At 43.2% G+C, this 22,779-nt stretch overlaps 1 protein-coding gene and 1 pseudogene across 1 annotated transcript; both read right to left on the reverse strand.

The window, feature by feature from the left end:
- Positions 1-11,732: 11,732 nt before the first annotated feature.
- Positions 11,733-13,160, reverse strand: LOC125529378 (glutathione S-transferase 3). The gene is made up of 3 exons (XM_048693793.2): positions 12,955-13,160; positions 12,790-12,838; positions 11,733-12,372 (listed from the first exon to the last, which is right to left on the reverse strand). The coding sequence occupies exons 1-3, from the start codon at positions 13,102-13,104 to the stop codon at positions 11,930-11,932; spliced, it is 642 nt and encodes a 213-aa protein (XP_048549750.2). The 5' UTR covers positions 13,105-13,160; the 3' UTR covers positions 11,733-11,929.
- A 7,465-nt stretch (positions 13,161-20,625) lies between these two features.
- Positions 20,626-22,537, reverse strand: LOC147981305 (uncharacterized; annotated as a pseudogene).
- Positions 22,538-22,779: the final 242 nt, after the last annotated feature.

The raw sequence follows: 22,779 nt of genomic DNA on the forward strand, positions 1-22,779 counted from the left end.
TCCGGTCTTCCTCTTAGAGATCTTAAGTTTTGGTGCTTGGCGCCACTAGATGTCTAGATCGGAATTGATCCGGTCGGGTGAGCCCTCATGTTCGGCCAGAGAAGCTTCATCGGGGTTGATGACCCACAAGTGTAGGGGATCTATCGTAGCCTTTTCGATAAGTAAGAGTGTCGAACCCAACGAGGAGCAGAAGGAAATGATAAGCGGTTTTCAGCAAGGTATTTTCTGCAAGCACTGAAATTATTGGTAACAGATAGTTTTGTGATAAGGTAATTTGTAACAGGTAACAAGTAATAAAAGTAAATAAGGTGCAGAAACATGGCCCAATTTGTAGCAAAGAACAAGCCTGGATACACTCTTATATAAAGGAAAGCGATTCCAAGGACACATGTGAATTATCGTCAAGCTAGTTTTCATCACGCTCATATGATTCGCGTTCGGTACTTTGATAATTTGATATGTGGGTGGACCGGTGCTTGGGTACTGCCCTTCCTTGGACAAGCATCCCATTTATGATTAACCCCTATTGCAAGCATCCGCAACTACAACAGAAGTATTAAGGTAAACCTAACCATAGCATGAAACATATGGATCCAAATCAGCCCCTTACGAAGCAACGCATAAACTAGGGTTTAAGCTTCTGTCACTCTAGCAACCCATCATCTACTTATTAATTCCCAATGTCTTACTCTAGGCCCAAACAATGGTGAAATGTCATGTAGTCGACGTTCACATGACACCACTAGAGGAGAGACAACATACATCTCATCAAAATATCGAACAAATACCAAATTCACATGACTACTTATAGCAAGACTTCTCTCATGTCCTCAGGAACAAACGTAACTACTCACATATCATATTCATTTTCATAATCAGAGGGATATTAATATGCATAATGGATCTGAATGTATGATCTTCCACCGAATAAACCAAATAGCATCAACTACAAGGAGTAATCAACACTACTAGCAACCCACATGTATCAATCTGAGGCTTTGGGACAAAGATTGGATACAAGAGATGAACTAGGGTTTGAGATGAGATGGTGCTGGTGAAGATGTTGAAGGAGATTGACCCCCTCCCGATGACAGAATCGTTGGTGATGACGATGGTGATGATTTCCCCCTCCTGGAGGGAAGTTTCCCCGGCGGAATAGCTCCGTTGGAGCCCTAGATTGGTTCCGCCTCATGACGGCGAAGTTTCGTCCCGTGAGATAGCTTATGATTTTTTCCTCGACGAAAGACTCCATATAGCCAAAGATGGGCGTCAGAGGGCTGCTAGGGGGCCCACGAGGTAGGGGGGCGCGCCCCCCACCCTCATGGACGGTGGGTGGCCCCCCTCTGGTACTTCTTTCACCCAATATTTTTTATATATTCTGAAACGTGCTCCCGTGAAGTTTCAGGACTTTTGGAGTTGTGCAGAATAGGTCTCTAATATTTGCTCATTTTCCAGCCCAGAATTCCAGCTGCCAGCATTCTCCCTCTTCATGTAAACCTTGTAAAATAAGAGAGAGTAGGCATAAGTATTGTGACATAATGTGTAATAACAGCCCATAATGCAATAAATATCGATATAAAAGCATGATGCAAAATGGACGTATCAACTCCCCCAAGCTTAGACCTCGCTTGTCCTCAAGCAAAAAGCCGATATCGAAAAATATGTCCACATGTTTAGAGATAGAGGTGTCGATAAAATAAAATACGGACATGAGGGCAGCATGATCATTCTTAGAACAGCAACATATATTGTCATATGATTTCTTATGCTAGAGTAACAATTCATTCACAATTTCAAGTATGAATCAGAAACTTCATTGAAAACTAACAAACTATAATCTCAGTCATCGAAGCAATTGCAATTTATCATAACATTGGAAAAGAGTCAATATAAGAGATTTTCAGTAAGTCCACATACTCAACAATCATTTAGTCTTTCACAATTGCTAACACTCACGCAATACTTATGGGTATGAAGTTTTAATCGGACATAGAGAAAGATAGGGGCTTATAGTTTTGCCTCGCAACCTTTTACCTCAAGGGTAATGTCAACAATAATAGTTCATGAAAACTCACATCCAATTAGCTATATATATATCAAGATCTTTCCAACACATAGTGCTTGCCAAAGGATAAAATGTAAAAAGGAAAGGTGAAGATCACAATGACTCTTGTATAAAGTATAAGACAAGAATAAAAGATAGGCCCTTCGCAGAGGGAAGCAGAGGTTGTCATGTGCTTTTATGGTTGGATGCACAAAATCTTAATGCGAAAGAATGTCACTTTATATTGCACTTGTGATATGGACCTTTATTATGCAGTCCGTCGCTTTTATTTCTTCCACATCACAAGATCGTATAAAGCTTATTTTCTCCACACTAATAAGTCATACATATTTAGAGAGCAGTTTTTTATTACTTGCAACGATGACAACTTACTTGAAGAATCTTACTCAATCCATAGGTGGATATGGTGGACTCTCATGGCAAAACTAGGTTTAAGGATATTTGGAAGCACAAGTAGTATCTCTACTTGGTGCAAGGAATTTGGCTAGCATGAGAGGGAAAGGCAAGCTCAACATGCTGGATGATCCATGAAAATATAATTTATTTCAGATGTAAGAAAACATAACCCATTACGTTGTCTTCCTTGTCCAACATCAACTCTTTAGCATGTCATATTTTAATGAATGCTCACAATCATAAAAGATGTCCAAGATAGTATATTTATATGTGAAAACCTCTCTTTCTTTATTACTTCCTATTAATTGCAACGATGACCAAAACTATGTTTTTCAACTCTCAACAACTTTTATTCATCATACTCCTTATATGTGAAGTCATTACTCTCCATAAGATCCATATGATCTCTTTATTTCCTTTTATTCCTTTTCTTTTATTTTTAATCCCTCGAGATCATAGCAAGATAATCAAGCCCTTGACTCAACACTAATCTTTATTATATATAGCTCACGGACTCGATTACATAGAAGGATCATAAAGCAAAACTTAAAACTAGATCATACTAAAACTTTATTCTACTAGATGAAGATATTACCAAAAGAATCGAACTAAGAAAAACAGTAAAGGTAAAAGTGTGATGGTGATACGATACCGGGGCACTCCCCCAAGCTTGGCAGTTGCCAAGGGGAGTGCCCATACCCATGTGTTTATGTCTCTTTCTTCGGGGGTGGTGATGTGATATTCTTGGCGGTAATGCCCCTCAGGATACGATTCTCTTCCTCGAGCTTATTGACTTGCTGCTTGAGGTCCATTATTTCCTTACGGAGCTTGCCAGTGATGGCTAAGGCTCCTTTCACCCAAGGATGTTGCATAGCTGCGTGAGAACAAGTAACACTTTTTTCATTTTTTCATAAGAAAGAAATCTAACATAGGAAGGGATGACCGAGTTTGGAATAGCTGAGCTTTGTAGTTCCCCCATCGTGAATCCAACTTGAAAATGAGAAGAAACTTCTTCATCCTCCTCCATGGCATCTATCCTTTTCAAGTCAGCCTCCATCTCTTCCTCAGTTGATGGCCCAAAGTGGTCAGCATTGCTGTTTGCTCTTGGCCCCGGTGTCGGATGAGACACCCGACTCTCCCCGCCTGACTCTTGAGAAGACATCTTGCTCTAAATCTGCAGCAGAAACAACTCGAAACAAAAACAGAGGATGTTTGCGTGGTACGGTGGTCGAAACCTTCGGGACATTATATAATGAATTTTTACCGACCAAAAGAAGTATCGTGCAAGAAAACGGAGTCCGGAGAGCACACGAGGTGCCCACGAGGCAGGGGGCGCGCCCAGGGGGTAGGGCGCGCCCTCCACCCTCGTGTCCTTCCCGGACTGCTTCTTATTTTCCTGTTTTCTTAAATATTCCAAAACGGAGAGAAATTGCCATTAGAACTGTTTTGGAGTTGGTTTACTTACCGTACCTCATACATATTCCTTTTTGGAGTCTGAAACGTTCTGGAAAGTGTCCCTTATGTATTCCTCCCAGTTTACGGTTTCAATAACGTTAGTTTCAACATTTATGGGATTAACTAAGATATAATGCTTGATTCTTTGACCGTTCACCACCCTCGTATTTGTGCCTTTGAAGTTGTTGATTTTTATAGAACTGGAACGATAGACCTCCTCGATGATGTAAGGACCTTCCCATTTAGAGAGGAGTTTGCCTGCAAAAAATCTTAAACGGGAGTTGTATAACAATACATAATCACCTACATTAAACTCACGTTTTTGTATCCTTTTATCATGCCATCTTTTAACTTTTTCTTTAAACAGTTTGGCATTCTCATAAGCCAGGGTTCTCCATTCATCAAGTGAGCTAATGTCAAAAAGCCTCTTCTCACCGGCAAGTTTGAAATCATAATTGAGCTCTTTAATGGCACAATATGCCTTATTTTCTAATTCAAGAGGTAAGTGACATGCTTTTCCATAAACCATTTTATACGGAGACATGCCCATAGGATTCTTGTATGCAGTTCTATAGGCCCATAATGCATCATCAAGTTTCTTGGACCAATTGTTCCTAGATCTATTAATAGTCTTTTGCAAAATTAATTTAAGCTCTCTATTACTCAATTCTACTTGACCACTAGACTGTGGGTGATAAGGGGATGCAATTATATGATTAACATCATACTTAGCAAGCATTTTATGGAAAGCACCATGAATAAAATGTGAACCACCATCAGTCATTAAATATCTAGAGACTCCAAACCTTGGAAAAATAACTAATATTTGATCAGCAAAAGAAAAGCATTTATGACAGCTAATTGTTCATTAGGAAAGCTATCATCAATAGGTAGTGGGTCATCAAGAACATTCTCTAACCTAGACAAGTTGTCTGCAACGGGGTTCTCAGCTCCCTTTCTACCAATAATATGCAAATCAAATTCTTGTAGCAAGAGAATTCATCTAATAAGTCTAGGTTTAGCATCTTTCTTTTCCATAAGATATTTAATAGCAGCATGATCACTGTGAACAGTTACTTTAGAATCAACAATGTAAGGTCTGAACTTATCATAAGTAAATACAACTGCTAAAAATTCCTTTTCATTAGTAGCATAATTTCTTTGGGCACTGTCTAGAGTTTTACTAGCATATTGGATAACATTTAGTTTCTTATCAACTCTTTGTCCGAGAACAGCCCATACAGCATAATCACTAGCATCACACATAATTTTAAATGGTAAATTCCAATCAGGAGGTTGAACAATAGGTGCAGAAATCAAAGCTTTCTTAAGTATTTCAAATGCTTCTACACAATCATCATCAAAAACAAAAGGAACATCTTTTTGTAAGACATTAGTCAGAGGCCTAGAAATTTTAGAGAAGTCCTTAATTAACCTCCTATAAAAACCGGCATGACCAAGGAAACTTCTTATACATTTAATGTCCTTAGGACACGACATCTTTTCAATAGTATCAACTTTAGCTTTATCAACTTCAATACCTCTTTCAGAAATTTTATGCCGCAAGACAATACCTTCATTAACCATAAAGTGGCACTTCTACCAATTCAAGACAAGATTAGTTTCTTCACATCTCTGCAAAACTCGATCAAGGTTGCTTAAGAAATCACCAAAAGAAGTTCCGTAAACTAAGAAATCATCCATGAAAACCTCAACAATCTTTTCACAAAAGTCAGAGAATATAGCAGTCATACATCTTTGAAAAGTAGCAGGTGCATTGCATAAACCAAAAGGTATACGTCTATAAGCAAAGGTACCGAAAGGGAAAGTAAAGATTGTCTTTTCTTGATCTTCTTTTGACACATGTATTTGAGAGAAACCAGAATAACCATCTAGAAAGCAAAAATGTGTGTTTGGATAATCTTCTAGCATTCATCAATAAAAGATAAAAGGTAAAGGGTAAAGACTTCAACATCTCTAACAATCCCAACGGGTGAAATAGTATCTCTATTAGCAAGCTTAATTGTAATATCTATCTCTTCTATCTCAGCAGGTGCAATTTCATGCATAATTTCTTTATATAAGGAATGAGGTATGGCACTTGCACTAGCACCCATATCACATAAGCCATGATAGCAATGATCTCCTATTTTAACAGAAATAACAGGCATGCCTACAACAGGTCTATATTTATTTTTAGTATCGGGTCTAGCAATTCTAGCAGCTTCATCGTAGAAGTAAATAACATGCCCATCAATATTATCGGCCAAGAGATCTTTAACCATAGCAACACTATGTTCAACTTTAATTTGCTCAGAGGGAGTAGGTGTTCTAGTATTACTCTTACGAACCACAGTTGAAGCTTTAGCATGATCCTTTATTCTAACAGGGAAAGGTGGTTTCTCAATATAAGCAGTAGGAACAACAGGATCATTATAAGTGATAGTCTTTTCTTCAACTTTGATAGGTCCAACTACTTTTACTTCAATGGGAGGATTATATTTAAACCACTTCTCCTTAGGGAGATCAACCTGAGTAGCAAAGGATTCACAGAAAGAAGCTACTATCTCAGAGTCAAGTCCATATTTAGTGCTAAATTCACGGAAAATATCGGTATCCATAAAAGATTTAACACAATTAAACTTAGGTGTTATGCCTGACTCCTTAACTTCGTCGAGATCCCAATCTTCAGAGTTGCGTTTAATTCTGTCCAATAAATCACATTTGAATTCAATAGTCTTCATCATAAAAGAACCAGTACAAGAAGTATCGACCATGGAGCGATTACTGAGAGAAGCCGAGCATAATTTTTTTTGAATAATCATTTCTTTTGAAAGCTCATGATTGGGGCATGAATATAACATTGACTTAAGCCGTCCCCAAGCTTGAGCGACGCTTTCTCCTCCGCGAGGCCAAAAATTATATACATAATTACGATCACGATGAACAAGATGCATAGGATAAAACTTCTGATGAAATTCCAATTTCAATCGGTTGTAGTTCCATGATCCCATATCATCACATAGTCTAAACCATGTCAATGCCTCTCCCTTCAAAGATAAAGGGAAGACTTTCTTCTTGATGACATCCTCGGGCATACCTGCAAGTTTAAATAATCCACAAACTTCATCCACATAGATTAGGTGTAAATCGGGATGTAATGTTCCATCACCTGTGAAAGGATTATCTAACAGTTTCTCTATCATACCCGAAGGAATTTCAAAGTAAACATTTTCAGTATGTTCAGTCGGTTGAGGAGCAACTCTTTGCTCTATTGGTCGGGGTGAAGATAACACGAACAAGCCCCTCAAAGGATTATGTTCCATAATAACAAGTGGCGGTAAATTTCAGCACACTATATAAATTTTTCCTTACCAAATTCCACCTACCAAAGACGCTTCACTCCCGGGCAACGGCGCCAGAAAAGAGTCTTGATGACCCACAAGTGTAGGGGATCTATCGTAGCCTATTCGATAAGTAAGAGTGTCGAACCCAACGAGGAGCAGAAGGAAATGATAAGCGGTTTTCAACAAAGTATTTTCTGCAAGCACTGAAATTATTGGTAACAGATAGTTTTGTGATAAGGTAATTTGTAACGGGTAACAAGTAATAAAAGTAAATAAGGTGCAGCAAGATGGCTCAATACTTTTTGTAGCAAAGGACAAGCTTGGATAAACTCTTATATAAAGGAAAGCACTCCCGAGGACACATGGGAATTATCGTCAAGCTAGTTTTCATCACGCTCATATGATTCGCGTTGGGTACTTTGATAATTTGATATGTGGGTGGACCGGTGCTTGGGTACTGCCCTTCCTTGGACAAGCATCCCACTTGTGATTAACCCCTATTGCAAGCATCCGCAACTACAATAGAAATATTAAGGTAAACCTAACCATAGCAGGAAACATATGGATCCAAATCAGCCCCTTACGAAGCAACGCATAAACTAGGGTTTAAGCTTCTGTCACTCTAACAACCCATCATCTACTTATTACTTTCCAATGTCTTCCTCTAGGCCTAAACAATGGTGAAGTGTCACGTAGTCGACGTTCACATGACACCACTAGAGTAGAGACAACATACATCTCATCAAAATATCTAACGAATACCAAATTCACATGACTACTTATAGAAAGAATTCTCCCATGTCCTCAGAAACAAACGTAACTACTCACAAATATATTCATGTTCATAATCATAGGGATATTAATATACATAATGGATCTGAATATATAATCTTCCACCGAATAAATTAACTAGCATCAACTACAAGGAGTAATCAACACTACTAGCAACCCACAGGTATCAATCTGAGGCTTTGGGACAAAGATTGGATACAAGAGATGAACTAGGGTTTGAGATGAGATGGTGCTGGTGAGGATGTTGATGGAGATTGACCCCCTCCCAATGAGAGGATCGTTCGTGATGACGATGGTGATGATTTCCCCCTCCCGAAGGGAAGTTTCCCCGACAGAACAGCTCCGCCGGAGCCCTAGATTGGTTCCGCCAAGGTTCCGCCTCGTGGCGGCGGAGTTTCATCCCGTGAGATAGCTTATGATTTTTTCCTCGATGAAAGACTCCATATAGCCAAAGATGGGCATCAATGGGTTGCCAGGGGGCGCGTCCATGGGGTAGGGCGCGCCCCCACCCTCGTGGACGGTGGCTGGCCCCCCTCTGGTACTTCTTTCGCCCAATATTTTTTATATATTCTGAAACATGCTCCCATGAAGTTTCAGGACTTTTGGAGTTGTGCAGAATAGGTCTCTAATATTTGCTCCTTTTCCAGCCCAGAATTCCAGCTCCCGGCATTCTCCCTCTTCATGTAAACCTTGTAAAATAAGAGAAAATTGGCATAAATATTGTGACATAATGTGTAATAACAGCCCATAATGCAATAAATATCGATATAAAACCATGATGCAAATGTACGTATCAAGGGTGTGGCATGAAGCTTTGCTGTCTTGCCGATGCCATGGGACATGTCTAAGTATAGATTTCCATGGCATTGACAGTGGTGAAGAAAGTCATGGTGGCTGCAATGGGAGACGTGTAATGGTGGAGAGGAGTTTTGGTTGCGTTGAAGAATGGCGGCACGGGTTCCTGTGTGTCAGGTGTTGAGGACTTACAGGGGCGGCCTTGGCAGGAGGGGGCAGCAACACAGGTGGACAACATTTTTTGGGGTGCTTCTCGAGTACCGAGCCGCGATCTCCAGGATGAAAGCCCAAGGTCTGCCCTTCATTGGTTATACCTGACAGTGGTCTTGCGAAGGCATTGTTTTTGGGATCCCGGACTCTCTCCAAGGTGAAAACTCAAGATCCTTGGTCGGACGATGACAATGCTTGAGCATTGTTTCCTTCTTGGAGGCGTCATTTTTGGAGAACCTCTTCTGTTGTCTGGATGTTGTCTTCGGTGGTGGTTAAAGTGCCGTTGTTGCGAGTTTTTCATCACTGTAACGGGATCTTTGTTTTTATATTTCTTTTTTTTAATTTTGCTTTGGCTGTGTGCATCCTTGATATCTTCTGATATCTTGTTGGTGCAGAGGCCGGTTGTAATTGGTATCTTCGTGATATTAATATGTTATCAAAACATAAATCATAGTTTTGTGAGAAAAATTTCCTCATGTTCTTTTGGCGGTCCCATGAGTTTAAAGAGTTTTCTGTCATCGCAGATCCGATTATTCTCATCTAATGAGTTTATGTTGTTGTATCAAGCCTTTTTTGTTGGTCTGATTCTTTGTGGATGTGAAATCATTCGTCGACACCATGGTGAAGATGTAGTGATTCGACGACCTGCACTTCTAGGGGATCATCCTCGGCCCAAGTACATTCATCGATCAAGGATTCCCATCTTTTTGGGTGAGCGACTCAAGGCGCTTTCAAAAACTTGTATTCATAATGTTTGTGCGGGTGAAAGAGTGACAACAACATTGCTCCAGTTCAATTGCAGCCTCTTTACCGAAGTCTTTGGAGTATTTCTTCAAGTAGAGATTGACACCGTGAATAAAGTGTTTTCAAGAGATTTCATTGTAGTTCTTAGTCATAAGAGTTACTTTGTATTTTCTTAAATTTCAGATCCAAATCAGTGTACATGTAATTGTTATGAGTATGAATAAAGTTACCGGGATTTTCTTAAATAAATGTATTTGAGAACTTTGATTCGATTCAGGTTTTTTAAGGTGAAGGAAAGGAAAATTTCAATTTAGATGTTACTTTGGGAAGATTTGATTGAGTTAACGCAAGACATTGTTTTTAGGAAAATATTGATTTGGGTTATATTATTTTAAGTTACTTTGGTTTTAATTTTGTCCTTTTTCAATTGAGAATATCGGAAAATCTCAAAAGAGAAAACAAAGACGAAGAGGGCCATGGGAAGGAAAAGCCGATGGAGTAAGTCTTTTTAGAGATTCCAATATAAACTAGTACATGTGGAGCAAAAAAAATGAATTTTACACTCTAAAATATGTCCACATACATTTATATATAGTCCATATGAAAATTTCTAAAAAGACTTATATTTAGAAACGAAGAGAGTAGTTATTATTTTTATGATTAAAATACCAGCGAATAAACCGATGAACCAGTGGTCGAACCAGTGAAAAACTGAGGTCTTCTTTGGTTCATAGGATAGGAATTTTATAGGAATAGAAAAATTATAAGGGCTTCTTTGATTCAAAGGAATTTTATAGGATTCCTGGAGGATTGAAGTCCTTAGGATTTTTTTTCTATATTGGTCCTTTGATTCATAGGATTGGATCTCTTAGGAATTTTTCCTATAGAATCTTTTGTACTACATTTCATAGGAAATTTAACATCCACTCCAACCTCTTTTTACACTTCCTTTGTTTTTCCCGTGGCATCAAACAATCATTGCTAATTCTATAGGATTCAAATGGGCATGCCACTCCAACCCTACACTTTTCCTATTCCTACGTTTTCAAAATCCTACGAATCAAAGAGGCCCTAAGAAGTGAGGCCTTTTTTGGTTCATAGGATAGGATTATCATAGAAATAGAAATCTTGTAGGAAATGAGATGACATATATCTCAAATCCTATGAGTAGGAATAGGAAATAAGATGTCATTTGGTTGACACCAAAGGAATTTTTCCATCAAGTCTAGGCTTTTTTTATTTTCCTATGAAATATGGAGGATAGGAACCAATCCTATGTAGGAATAGGAATCCGTTCCTATGAACCAAAGGGCTCTAAAGAAAAAAAATCCTATAAAAATTCTATCCTCTAGAATTCATATGAAATTCCTTTAAACCAAAGGAGGCCTGGATATGATTTTTTCCATTAAGTCTAGCCTAATGTTTTTTCTCCTCCTGCAAACAAAAAGGTTTTAAAGGAATTTTTCTTTACAAATCCTATCCTATAGAATTCCTACAAACGAATTCCTACGAACCTAAGAGGCCTGAACCAGCAGTGACAGCGGTCCGGTTTTTTAAGCTATGGGCGTGTGGTATGTCTGCGCTGAACAAGAGCAAAGCCCCGACTCTCCTCGTGTTCCGCATTCTGCACTCCATGGTCCATCCACGCACACGCTCGTCACGCCACGCGCCCGATCGCCTCAGATCGCCGCCGGATCGTGGTCCTGCCTCGTGCCCTGACCCCTGCGTGCGCTCTGAACGTGGGTGGTTGGCAGCCCTGTCGTCGCCATGAACCCATTCCACAGCCGCAACGCCATTGCCCAGCTCCCGATACAGCAAACACTCGTACTGCACGGGACGGTGTGGTTGACAGAGGCGCGTAATCAATTCAGCAGATCTCGCGCCACCAAATGTGCTGACAAACAATTAAGGGCCGAACTACCAACAAATTTCAAGCCAAAAACCGGATAAACAGATGCGCCATAAACATTCAACACCAAGATCCAACATTCAACATCATCAACGACGCCAAGAATTCCAAGCTTCCTCTCTAAAAAGTTGTTTATTCCATCATCGCGATTTTATTCCATTCTCGCCGCAGCTAAGCAAGCAAGCAAATCGAACCCACGGCGGCGTCGGCGAGGCCTCAGACGCCCGGCGGGAGGGGGATGGAGGCGACGGTCTTGGCCCAGGCGGGGCGGGCGGAGATCTCCTCCCACCAGGCCTTGACGTGCGGGCGGGAGGCCACCAGGCCCGCCTTGGGGCTCTTGGTGAGCATGAAGAGGTAGGACATGTGGTTGGCGTCGGCGAGCGTGAAGGCGTCGCCGGCCAGGTACTTGTTGCCGGCGGCGAGGTGGGCCTCGTAGACGTCGAGCAGCTTGGCGAGGTCGGCGGCGTTCTTGTCCACCTCGGCCGCGTCGGTGGGGGCGCCCAGTATGGGCTTGATGACCAGCTCGTACACCAGCGCCCGCGCCGGCGGGTAGAAGTGGTGCGACTCCACCTCCAGCCACGCCTCCAGCTTGGCCGACGGCGTCGGCAGCAGGGCCGCCCCGTACTTGGTCGCGATGTACCGGTTGATGGCGCGCGACTCTGCAGCCAAATTCGTTGATGATTTGGGGGGGTTAATCTCAAGCTCCGCTCCACGCAAAACAAGAACAAAAAATCTCAAGCTCTGCTCGACTAGTTAATTGCTCGTAGACCTGCTCCTCGGAATCTTGCTTAGATTTGTTATGACCAAATCCTCGCGCTCTAATTTTTTAATCTCAGGCAAATTACAAGTATATTCTACTCCTACCTTTTTCGAGAAATTTTATAAGTAGATCCTACTCCAAGTTTGGATAGATCGGCGGAGGAGGATAAAATAAAATTATTAGAGAAGAACAAGATACAGTTACAGAGAGCCGTGTGTTGGCCAGTGACTCGGCGTCAGTAAATCTAAAATCCTAGTGAGACTGATGTGCATCTACCAAACCAGATCTGGGTTAATAATCAGATGAGAATCGTTACCGAAGACAACTTCGTCTCCGTCCTGCAGCGCCGGGATCTGCCCGAAAGGCTGCAACGAACAAGGGAAGCGAGGCAAATAAAATTAGCGCCTGGATGTCAGATCTTGGCGAAGAACTTCTAATTAAGGACGGAGCAGGGGAGGGGGAGGTAGGGGAGGGAGCGCACGTTGAGCTTGAGGAAGTCGGGGTGCTTGTGGGCGCCGGTGCGGAGGTCGACGTCGACGAAGTCGAAGTCGAGGCCGAGCTCGTTGAGCAGCGTGGTCACGCGGGTCACGTTGGCCGACAGCATCATCCCGTACAGCTTGATCGGCGCCATCTCCACCTCCCTTCCTTCTGCTCGCCTCTTGCCTGCTTCGCTCTGCTTCCCCTATCTGCTATCCTGCATCCCGATTTATATGGAGCGAGCTACGGAGGGAGCGGTGGTGGTGAGTGCTGACCTGGGGCGCCGTCGGGGTCAGCCGGTCAGGCCACGAGGTTTCACACCGAGCGCGACTGACCTGCGGGGCCCGGGTCAGAGTGACCGACGGGCGTCCATAATATCGGCCAGCCGTCGCTCGGGGCCCGGTACAGCGCGGCTGCATCTACGTGGTGGGGGTAGGGTAGCCGGGTAGGAACGGTGCCGCATGACGTGGCGATAGAATACATACTGTATCTCAAAAAATCGCAATGCAATCCCTATAGGTGCCATCGCGTATTAATTTTTTTTTGAGGGTCCATCGCGTATTAATTAATAGAATCAAATTAGTTAATAGTCATATCGCCTATTATATTAATAGAACAGATTATACGGGATACACCTGTCAAAAATCCCAATACAATCCTAATCATGATTGGTGGATAAATATGGTAGGCGATAAGTATGAAAAGGAAAAAAACAAATATTTGCGTCCTGATCTACACTTTCGGGCAATAAATTAATAAAGGAGTAAAATTTTAGGGAAATGATATGTGACGAGCGATCAGAAATCTCGCTCAACCTAGCGAACGCCTTCTGGCACTCGAGGTTTCCCAACATCGGACGTAGCCACACATTTGCTTGCTTGGAGCAAACCCTCGCGCAAACCATTTCATCGTACGAAAGGTTATCCATCCATCTCCATCGCCACTCCATAACTCCCCGTCACTCTCTTGCCCTCTCCCTACATGTGGATTTAGATCATTTGCCAAAACCACCAAACAACACAACTATGACACATTGAGCAAAATGACCCATATAAGGCCCAACTTTTACTATCACACAACATTGTCCAGTACTACTACTACAACAATACACTAAATTGCTAACCTAATGATATTCTTTTATAGCCATGTGAACAATTGATTATTTTCTTATTTTGCTTGTATTTTTCTCTACAACTCAATAGGTTTCTATGTTCTGGTCAACAGCCGCTCCCATTGCCATGTCCACTCCGTGTTCGCTCTGTGATCGTTTCCAGTAATTTCTATATTCAATTTTAAGGTTCTGTATTCGTTTCTGCTTCCACAAAACATATGAAAACAAATGTGGTACTACCCTGTTCTATTCGATTTCGTTTCATTTTCATCCTAGTGGTAGGTGGATAGGAATGGTGTTACGGCGCCGATTGAACCGTGTATGTGTCTTGGCGCGATGGGCACACATGATGGAATAATGTGGAAGTAGCCTACTGATCTTAAAGTTCAAGGGACCGAGACACGATTCTGACTTTCCTGCCATAGTCCTATCTCGTGTTAGTTAAATATAATTACATTGTACAAGACTGAAAATAATCCTAAATAACCCCTGCAAAAAAAGAAAACAATCCTAAATAGTACAATCCTTATCAACGACAAAGAAATACCCCAGCTCGGGCCATGGCCTTTGGGTGTGTGGCCCAATCTCTTTGTTTTGTGTTTGTGAAATGCCCAATCCCTTTGTTGCATGTAGCAACCATTGTAGCTACAGTGCGCGAAGGTGTCCTGGGGCTGTCCTAAATCGCCTGTGGTCTGGCCCATTCCTGGCGGCGCCACTGATCCTAATCATAATTGGCTGATAAATACAACATGTGGCATGTATGAAAGGAGTAACCAAATATTTGCGCTACTAGGCTTGCCCAACACTCCTCCGTCGCTATTCGGTTCGATAACACCCCTCGATGGTCCCTGTACATGGAGTCGGGTGTTACGTTACACATGTTTGCAAGTGCTTGCACTCTCCACTCACTCTCCATCCATACTATCTATCGACAATTTGTCAAGGTTAACGGGTCCTTCGTCGTTTTTGCCACATCCAACCACCTCTTACTCCCTACTCTTTTCTCGAATTGTCCTATTCTTTTATGCCATATTCTCGTTACTCCTATAGTCCTATTACTATTCATATTTGATCTTTGTTCAACAATTCACTTCTAGTAATAATTGTACCATTTCATTTGATCATTCGGGTTTTATGTGAAGGACCTTGAAACTAAGGGCACGGTGCAGTAGTCCATGCGACCCGGACTCTTTCCACGTTCTGCCCATGTCTTCTCCACCGCTGGTTATGATCCATGTTATTGTTGACTTGAACACACTTGTCATCACATTCTTCATCTTCTCACATCATGATGTTCACTTCCGCGGGATAAAACAATAAAAGAGCATTTTTTAGTCATCCGTGTTCGCTTGGGCGCCCTGTTCATTTGTCTTTTTCAGCCCTTGCAAGTTGCACGTCATGTCCTTTTGAACTTGTACATTGCATCACTCCTTGAGGCCATGACATTGCAAGCCACTATGAACTCAACCATGGTCACTTCTCCTAAGCTCGCTACCATAGACGACACGCCGTTCGACAACCCTATGACTTATAGCAGCCTTATGGGGGGCTATGTAGTAAATTACGTTCACACATGTCCGTACATCTCCTATGCAGTGCAACAGGTTTGCCTCCACATACATGATTCACGTTGCACCACCCATTGGTTCACGAAGTATTTGCTACATGAAGAACACGCAACCACGGTCCTGTCTACGAACCGGTGCAACATTGGTGAACTAAACACACCGAGATTGACTCGGCACTTAGATGCCAACCACGGGCACATACAGACTCCTTCAACGAGTGATGCAATGTCCCTCACCTCCTCCATCAAGGGCGTACTAAAAACAGAAAATAGCCTTTATAAAGAAGACAGAAAATAGAAAACAAATTAATGGCCCCGCAGGCAAGCCATCGTGAGTGGTTGGCTCCTGGCTGCTAATTAATAAGTTCTTTTTTTTGAAGGGGGGGGGGGAGGAGGCCATCATAGCTAGCTTTATTAAATCACAGAATAGTTACATCGTTTAGTAATTGGCTGATAAGAAAATCCGAAGGTTCATCAGACCATTTATCATCACTCTTATTACAAAAACTGAATTTAGCTAGCTCATGAGCTACCGAATTAGCATCACGATAACAACGTAAAAAGATGACCTTCCCTATTGAAGTTTTTGTATCAATGCATTTTGCAAATATTGCAGCTGCTGCATCCCACCATTGATTTTGCCCCTGACAATAATTCATCACACTCAAAGAATCAGATTCCGCTTCAATTCTATTAAATCCCAAACTGTTTGCCAAGTTTAAACCATCTCGCATTGCCCTGGCCTCAACTGCCGATACATCAGCTGCCACCGGAATGAATCTATATTGAGCAGCAATAAAACGGCCTTTATCGTCCCGTAGGACAACACCTATCGCCCCGGATCCCTCCTCTGCATGGTAGGAAGCATCTACGTTTAATTTAGTAAGTTTCAGTTCCGGGGTCTTCCATTTATGCTCGAGCATATCCTTGTTCCGACCGAGACTTCATAAAATTTAGCAATCGTGTCTCGGTCCTTTTCGATGGACTAGTTCAGTTCTGGCAATTGTTGCAAATTTTATGAAGACCGAGACTTCATAAAATTTGCAACAATTGCCAAAACTGAACTAGTCCATCGAAAAGGAGGAAGACAAGACTCATGATGTGTATGTTGCCGTCGCAACCACCACAGATACCAACATCCGGCCGCCAGTACCTCCTTGTAGTTCAAACTTGGCATAATATGCAAAGATGAATCTGGTTCTAGAAATAAGAACTCCAGGATTGCTGATCCTGACCGATCCACTTGTATTGCTTGATTGATGCGCTCGAGGAGTCCTAACCCCGGCCATAGCTTTTTTGCCATCTCACACTGAAACAACATATGTCATCACGCATATGGTTTCATGTCATCACGCATATGGGGGGGTGCTAACAACGCTATCTTACGATCTCTGGGTAGAAAGTGTGCAACATGCCAAAATTAGCTCCATCACGCAACGAATTACCAGACCATCTATGACGGTGGCCTCATCCGTGTCGACGAGTTTCGTATCTGCGATTGGCGTGGGTACATAGTTGGAGGCGGCCCACCACACAACCCAGGAAAAAAAATCATTTCTTGAGGTAGACTGTTTGACGACGGCGTACAAAGAAACAGAAAACAAATCGCTAGCTCCGAACAACCGTCAATGATCTGATCCATGAATATTAATTAAAAAATTCACCAACCCACCAGGGTTCAAATCCTGGTACTTGCATTATTCCTGGATTTATTTCAGGATTTTCGGCGATGCGCTTTCAGTGGAAGGAGACGTTTCCGTCGACGACGAGGCATCTACGGTGACTTCGTAAATCTCAAGATGATATGCCGGCTCAGTCTCTCGGAGATGCTCATAGGGGTAGGGTATGCGTGTGTGCGTTCATAGGGATGAGTGTATGCGCATGTATATGAGCGTTTGTGTTTATACTGATGCTCAAAAAATGATCTGATCCATGAATACTAATTAATAAATTTGTTATATTATGTTTTGAGGGAGGCTGCTAACGAAGCTGTCGACTCCTCCTGTATATAAAAATGTCCAGCATTTCAAATTGTCAATTGACTCGATCGGCACGTAAGGCCTTGTATAATGAGAGGTGCTTAGGAAAAGTATTTAGAGAAATAAACCAGATTTTTCTTAAGCACCGGTGCTTATTTGTATAGGATAGACGCTTAACTAAGCGTCTCTCCTGTAAAAATAGGCACCGATGTTTTAAAAAAACCCAGTTTATTTTTCTAAGCATCTCTCTAAGCACCTCCCATTGTACAAGGCCTAAGAGACCTCAGCTGGGCAACGACTTTTGTACTGAACCATGTCACCACGAGGCGCTGCTCGCCGGCCACTACAGTGCCTCCTGGACTGTCACCAAGATTTTCTACTCCGAGCAACGGACAAACCTGGAGGCATCGCATTGTATGCCTTAGAGCATCTATAGCCGGACCTCTCAAACCCGTTTCATACGTCCGAACGGGCCACACGGTCACTGTCCTGTCACATTTTTTCGATCCAGACGAACGTCTCAAGGCCTCAAACGCCCGGTCTGACCGGCACCTCCATATCCAGCCCAAATATGGGGCGGATATAAGGGCGCCCGGGCGCGCCCGGTAAGTCGGACTGACGAAAGGGTCCCAGCCGGAAACACCCTCAAACCCGACGGTTCCAAGCTCGTCTCCTCCGTCGGACCGGTGGCGCCACGTGGTGCAGCTCCGGCGGGCTGCGTAGTGCATTGTCCGGCTATTTAAATCGACCGGCGGCACCAAAACCCTACCATCCATCCACATTTTCCTCCTCCTGTTCGCCGCCGCTGCCACTTTCCACTCCACCCGTCCGCTTAGTAGCCATGCCCCCACACCACCGGGTGAGGAGTGAGCCATTTCTCACGCCGGAGCGCAGGATCGAGCTCCTTGAGCAGATCCCGGCTAGACGCGAGGCTACCTCCGGATCCAGTGGATTCAAAGAAGGAGTTGGAGGAGGAGGAGGAGGAGGAGGAGGAGGAGGACAAGGAGGAGGACTGTGAGGAGGAGGGGGATCAGCCGGAGAAGGAGGAGGACGTGGGGGACACTGGCGACGGGGATCTACAGGCGGAGCAGCAGGTCATCCTCGATTCCGTCCGGTCGGAGTCCGCTGCGGAGGCCAGACGCCGTTGCCAGCAGGAGATGGAGGTGCAAGAGGCCGCGGACGAGGCGGAGATATTCGCCTACATGGATGAGGTCGAGCAGGAGGAGTCTGAGCTAGAGCCCTCCTACCTGCCTGTTCAGCCGGCGCCCGGCACCGTCGTCGTGGACATCTTCGACGACGAAGAATAACTAGGGTAGTATTCTTTTACATGCTTTGTATGGATATAAGGGATGAAATATGAAAAAAAAACGAATGCAAAATGGCTAATTTGAAACGTAACCAGTCAGTGCCCGCGAGCGTTTGAGGGACGGGACTTACAAAGTCTGGCTGTAGATGTTCTTAGTTTCCCAACAGACCATGTGTATTGGTGGCTACTAAGCAAAGGAGTTAGCTCAAGCATGTATCTACTCTATATTGCTTTTATGAAGAACAATGACTCATTTTATCGATTTGAACTCAATATTTTTTTCGATAAAAGATGAATTTTATTGACTCAAAAGGAGCATTAAAAATACAAACCCAAAAAGTACACCCAATCTATGCATAGCAAGGATGCACATAGCCAACATCAACACACGCACATAGAAACATGCCAACAAATAGTAAAGTCATATATGACCAAAGCTATGTGTAGGCCAAAAAAAAAAGAAAAATCCAAAGTGACTAGATCCGTGTTTGGCAAATTACAACAATGATTATATCCGCTTGAATCATCTCATGACACCACACAGACGACGAGGTTCTTCAACAGCAACACTTTCAAGAAGGGAGCGACACTCAAGCATCGTCGTCACCGGATCCAACCACATGGCCAGAATCTAGGTTTTCATCCTAAAAAATCAATTCGAGCATATTCTAGCAATGCCTTCAACAAGGTAGGATGTAAAAACATCGCCATTGTCAAGTGTAACCAGTTTGGGTCAGACCTAGACTTTCACCCCAGAGCTCGTGACCGGGTGCCAGAGTAGCACCATCATCGAAGTCACTCAAGTGTTGTCGCCACCACTTTTTTACAATCCCAGCAGCTATATGCGATGCGACCGTTGCCACTGCACAACCATTTCTTTGCGTCAAGTCATCGTCTATAATTTGCATCTCACCGCTGAAGTCAACCACCGGATCTGGAGGGACGAACCCTCGCGAAGATCTTTCGGGGGCCACCGTAATCCATAGCGAGGCCACCGTCACAGGCCGGAGCAGTCACCATCACGACCATCACCAGAGGCGGAAGCACACCATCGCCGACTAGCACCTCACCGGAGAGAGTCCTACCCATGCCCGTCGGACCAAGGGCCAACATGACCGGAACTGAAGCAGGAAACACATATTATCATCACCGACTTGGGCGCTCCAGTGCGACCCCGGGGGAGCCGCACGGGAGCGAGGAGGGGCCTGTGTTTTCGGACACACCACTACACATGGAAAAACCACTCAACTATATTTATTAGTGAGGCCAAAATTGGAGAAACTAGCTATAGGCCAAACCATCTGATTCTACGGATACAACCATACAACGGGTTGCCTGCAATGTATGCGAGAAATCTTATCTCTAGTCCAACGAAAACAAGCAACCCCCCAACAAAGCAAGTTCACAACACAACGCCACGAGCGATGTGCTGCCGAAGCAACAAAATCCTGCTCCGGCCGACTGCAACGGACCAATGATACATGCACAATCAAACCATTTATTATGATACTATTAATACAAGCGTTCAGCAGATTATACAGCTTCATAACGGAAGTACAACACATGACCAGAATCATACAGCAACTCAACAAGCACACAATCATCACACACGCAATGTCTTAATAATTACACAAATCGCATAAGATATACAGTCCATGGACAGAGAGTGTAGCTCCTTGATCAACTTAGACATTGCTCTTGCTCTCCTTCCTCTAGGGGACTGCAGCAGCGGCAGCAGCTGGAGCAGGCCGCTCGAGAATGCCAGCGTGCATGAGCAAAGCCCAGACATGAGTCACAAACTCGCCACTTTCAGCAAGAAGTTCTATGTGACTAGCCACATTATCAGACGGAGCGATATAGACCAACATTTCGACCCAGAAATCTGCCAATACATCCCACCGGACTTTATGATTTCCAATGCTCTCTAGTGCCTTCCCCAGCATCACACCCTTGGCCAACAGTTGCGCATGCATTGTCTCTATTGTGACATTGCGCAATCCTCTAAGCTTTTCATACTTTTCTCTTGGTGAGATGAGACCTTGAAGCACTCCTTTCGCTTCTTTCGTCAGCTCATACAGCGTACACTCGGTTTCCACTGGGTTGCCTGGAAGCAATGTCGGGGTAAACACGACCAAATAAGCACAATACTTGGACAAGCTAGATGCAAGAACTTGGTTTCGGGGCACATCATTTTCTTCTGGGCGCCTTATGGTTTCGGAAATCTCGCAGTAGCTAGTTGCGATGTGCCATACTAGTATGCTGTCAGTGGTTGTAAACTCCTGACTGATCATACATGCCCAATGTAGCTCCTCACACTTGTGTCTCACTCTCACCAATGCAGATGTTCCATTTGATAGAAGTCCATTTCTTGAGTTCTTGATAGCCCTTGCCACGACGGATGCGTTACATACTTACAAACCAAGGATACCTTTGCCCAGTCAGAGAGACAATATGAGGATATCTGTGGTAACTGAAATATTAATAGTGCAACCAACACTATCTTCGTGACCAGGATGTCTCGTGCGCTAGTTTCTACAAAATGATGGCTCATAGAACGATATGTGTTCAAAACACTAAGAGACCATGTGCCTGCTGCTACACTGAGAAATGTGAGGCTGAGTGAAATACCACACCACCATACCTCTTTTCCATACATAATGTAAGCATACTTGGTGAAGAAGAAGTCGTAGAGAAAACCTAGCTCTGCTTCAATCACTTGGAATGCCCTTTCATAGTCTTGTTCCGCTTGCAACAATCCATCAAAAACAAGATCACGAGTCTTGTCAAGCTTGCATTCAGGACAATTGTAGCGAAAGTATCGTCGAACCTTGAGATGGAACAAGGTGAATGAGAGACATAGATCCTTGAGACGACAAATAGGAGGAGCTCTATTGTAAGATGACTGATATTGTCACACCAAATGTTATCCAGTGTTACTTCACTTTCTCCAATTTTAGAGCTCCCATTGTGGAGCAGCACTAGGTACTTGTATCCCTGCATGGTACGAGGGTTGTACGAAGTGCTGAGCTGGTGCTCACTCTTCATGTAGCGGGCCAGCCAGTTGATGCCATTCTCTGACGATGGTTTGCTTGCTAACCATGCCGCGCCCCATTGTTCAACAGTTCTACACCCCAATAGAAATACAGTGGGATAGTATATGCAAAGGAAGTATGGAACCTCTCTACCGAGAATACGGTTAAACTCGGGTAACACTGTGCTGAAGTAACAAGAAGGCGTCGAAATAGAGCTTCATGTGTTGCTTATTCTGGTCCAGCTTCTGGACAGAAATAGCACTTGTGCCGCCAAAAAGCATGGCCAGAAACATTGCCCACACCGGGTACAACTCATGCTTGATTTGCCCGGTCTAAATGAGTCCCACTGTGTAGTAGAGGAGTGGGAAGGTCAATATATACACACCCCGACTCCGTATCTTATAATGATGCTCCGACTTCGACGGCGCATGGGTGCTTCCATGGCAAGGACCATGATAAACACAGCCACCATGATGACATAACCTTCTACACTGTCTACTGTCTTCCTTAGTTTCAGATATTTGTTGATCCAACGCACCGTGCAGTTATTACATGCCTGTAGCAACATTTCCTTCTCCCTTGTCGTATTCATCTCACTACACAAGTATCTATGTGGAGAGTCTGCAAAACAAAGAACAATACAGATAAATAAATAACTATACCCCCCCCCCCCCCCCCCCAAAAAAAAAAAACATGTAGTTTGTATGAAGTCAGGCATCCATAACCTTGAGAATTAATGCATCCAATCAGATTGTTTATGAAATTCAACATTTTGTATATTCATATATATAAGCATTACTTACTATATTATGAAATAAAAATATTTTTAGACAA

Source organism: Triticum urartu, chromosome 3A, assembly GCF_056163025.1.
Source record: "Triticum urartu cultivar PI428250 chromosome 3A, HENAU_Tu73, whole genome shotgun sequence".
In the NCBI taxonomy this organism is placed as follows: Eukaryota; Viridiplantae; Streptophyta; class Magnoliopsida; order Poales; family Poaceae; genus Triticum; species Triticum urartu.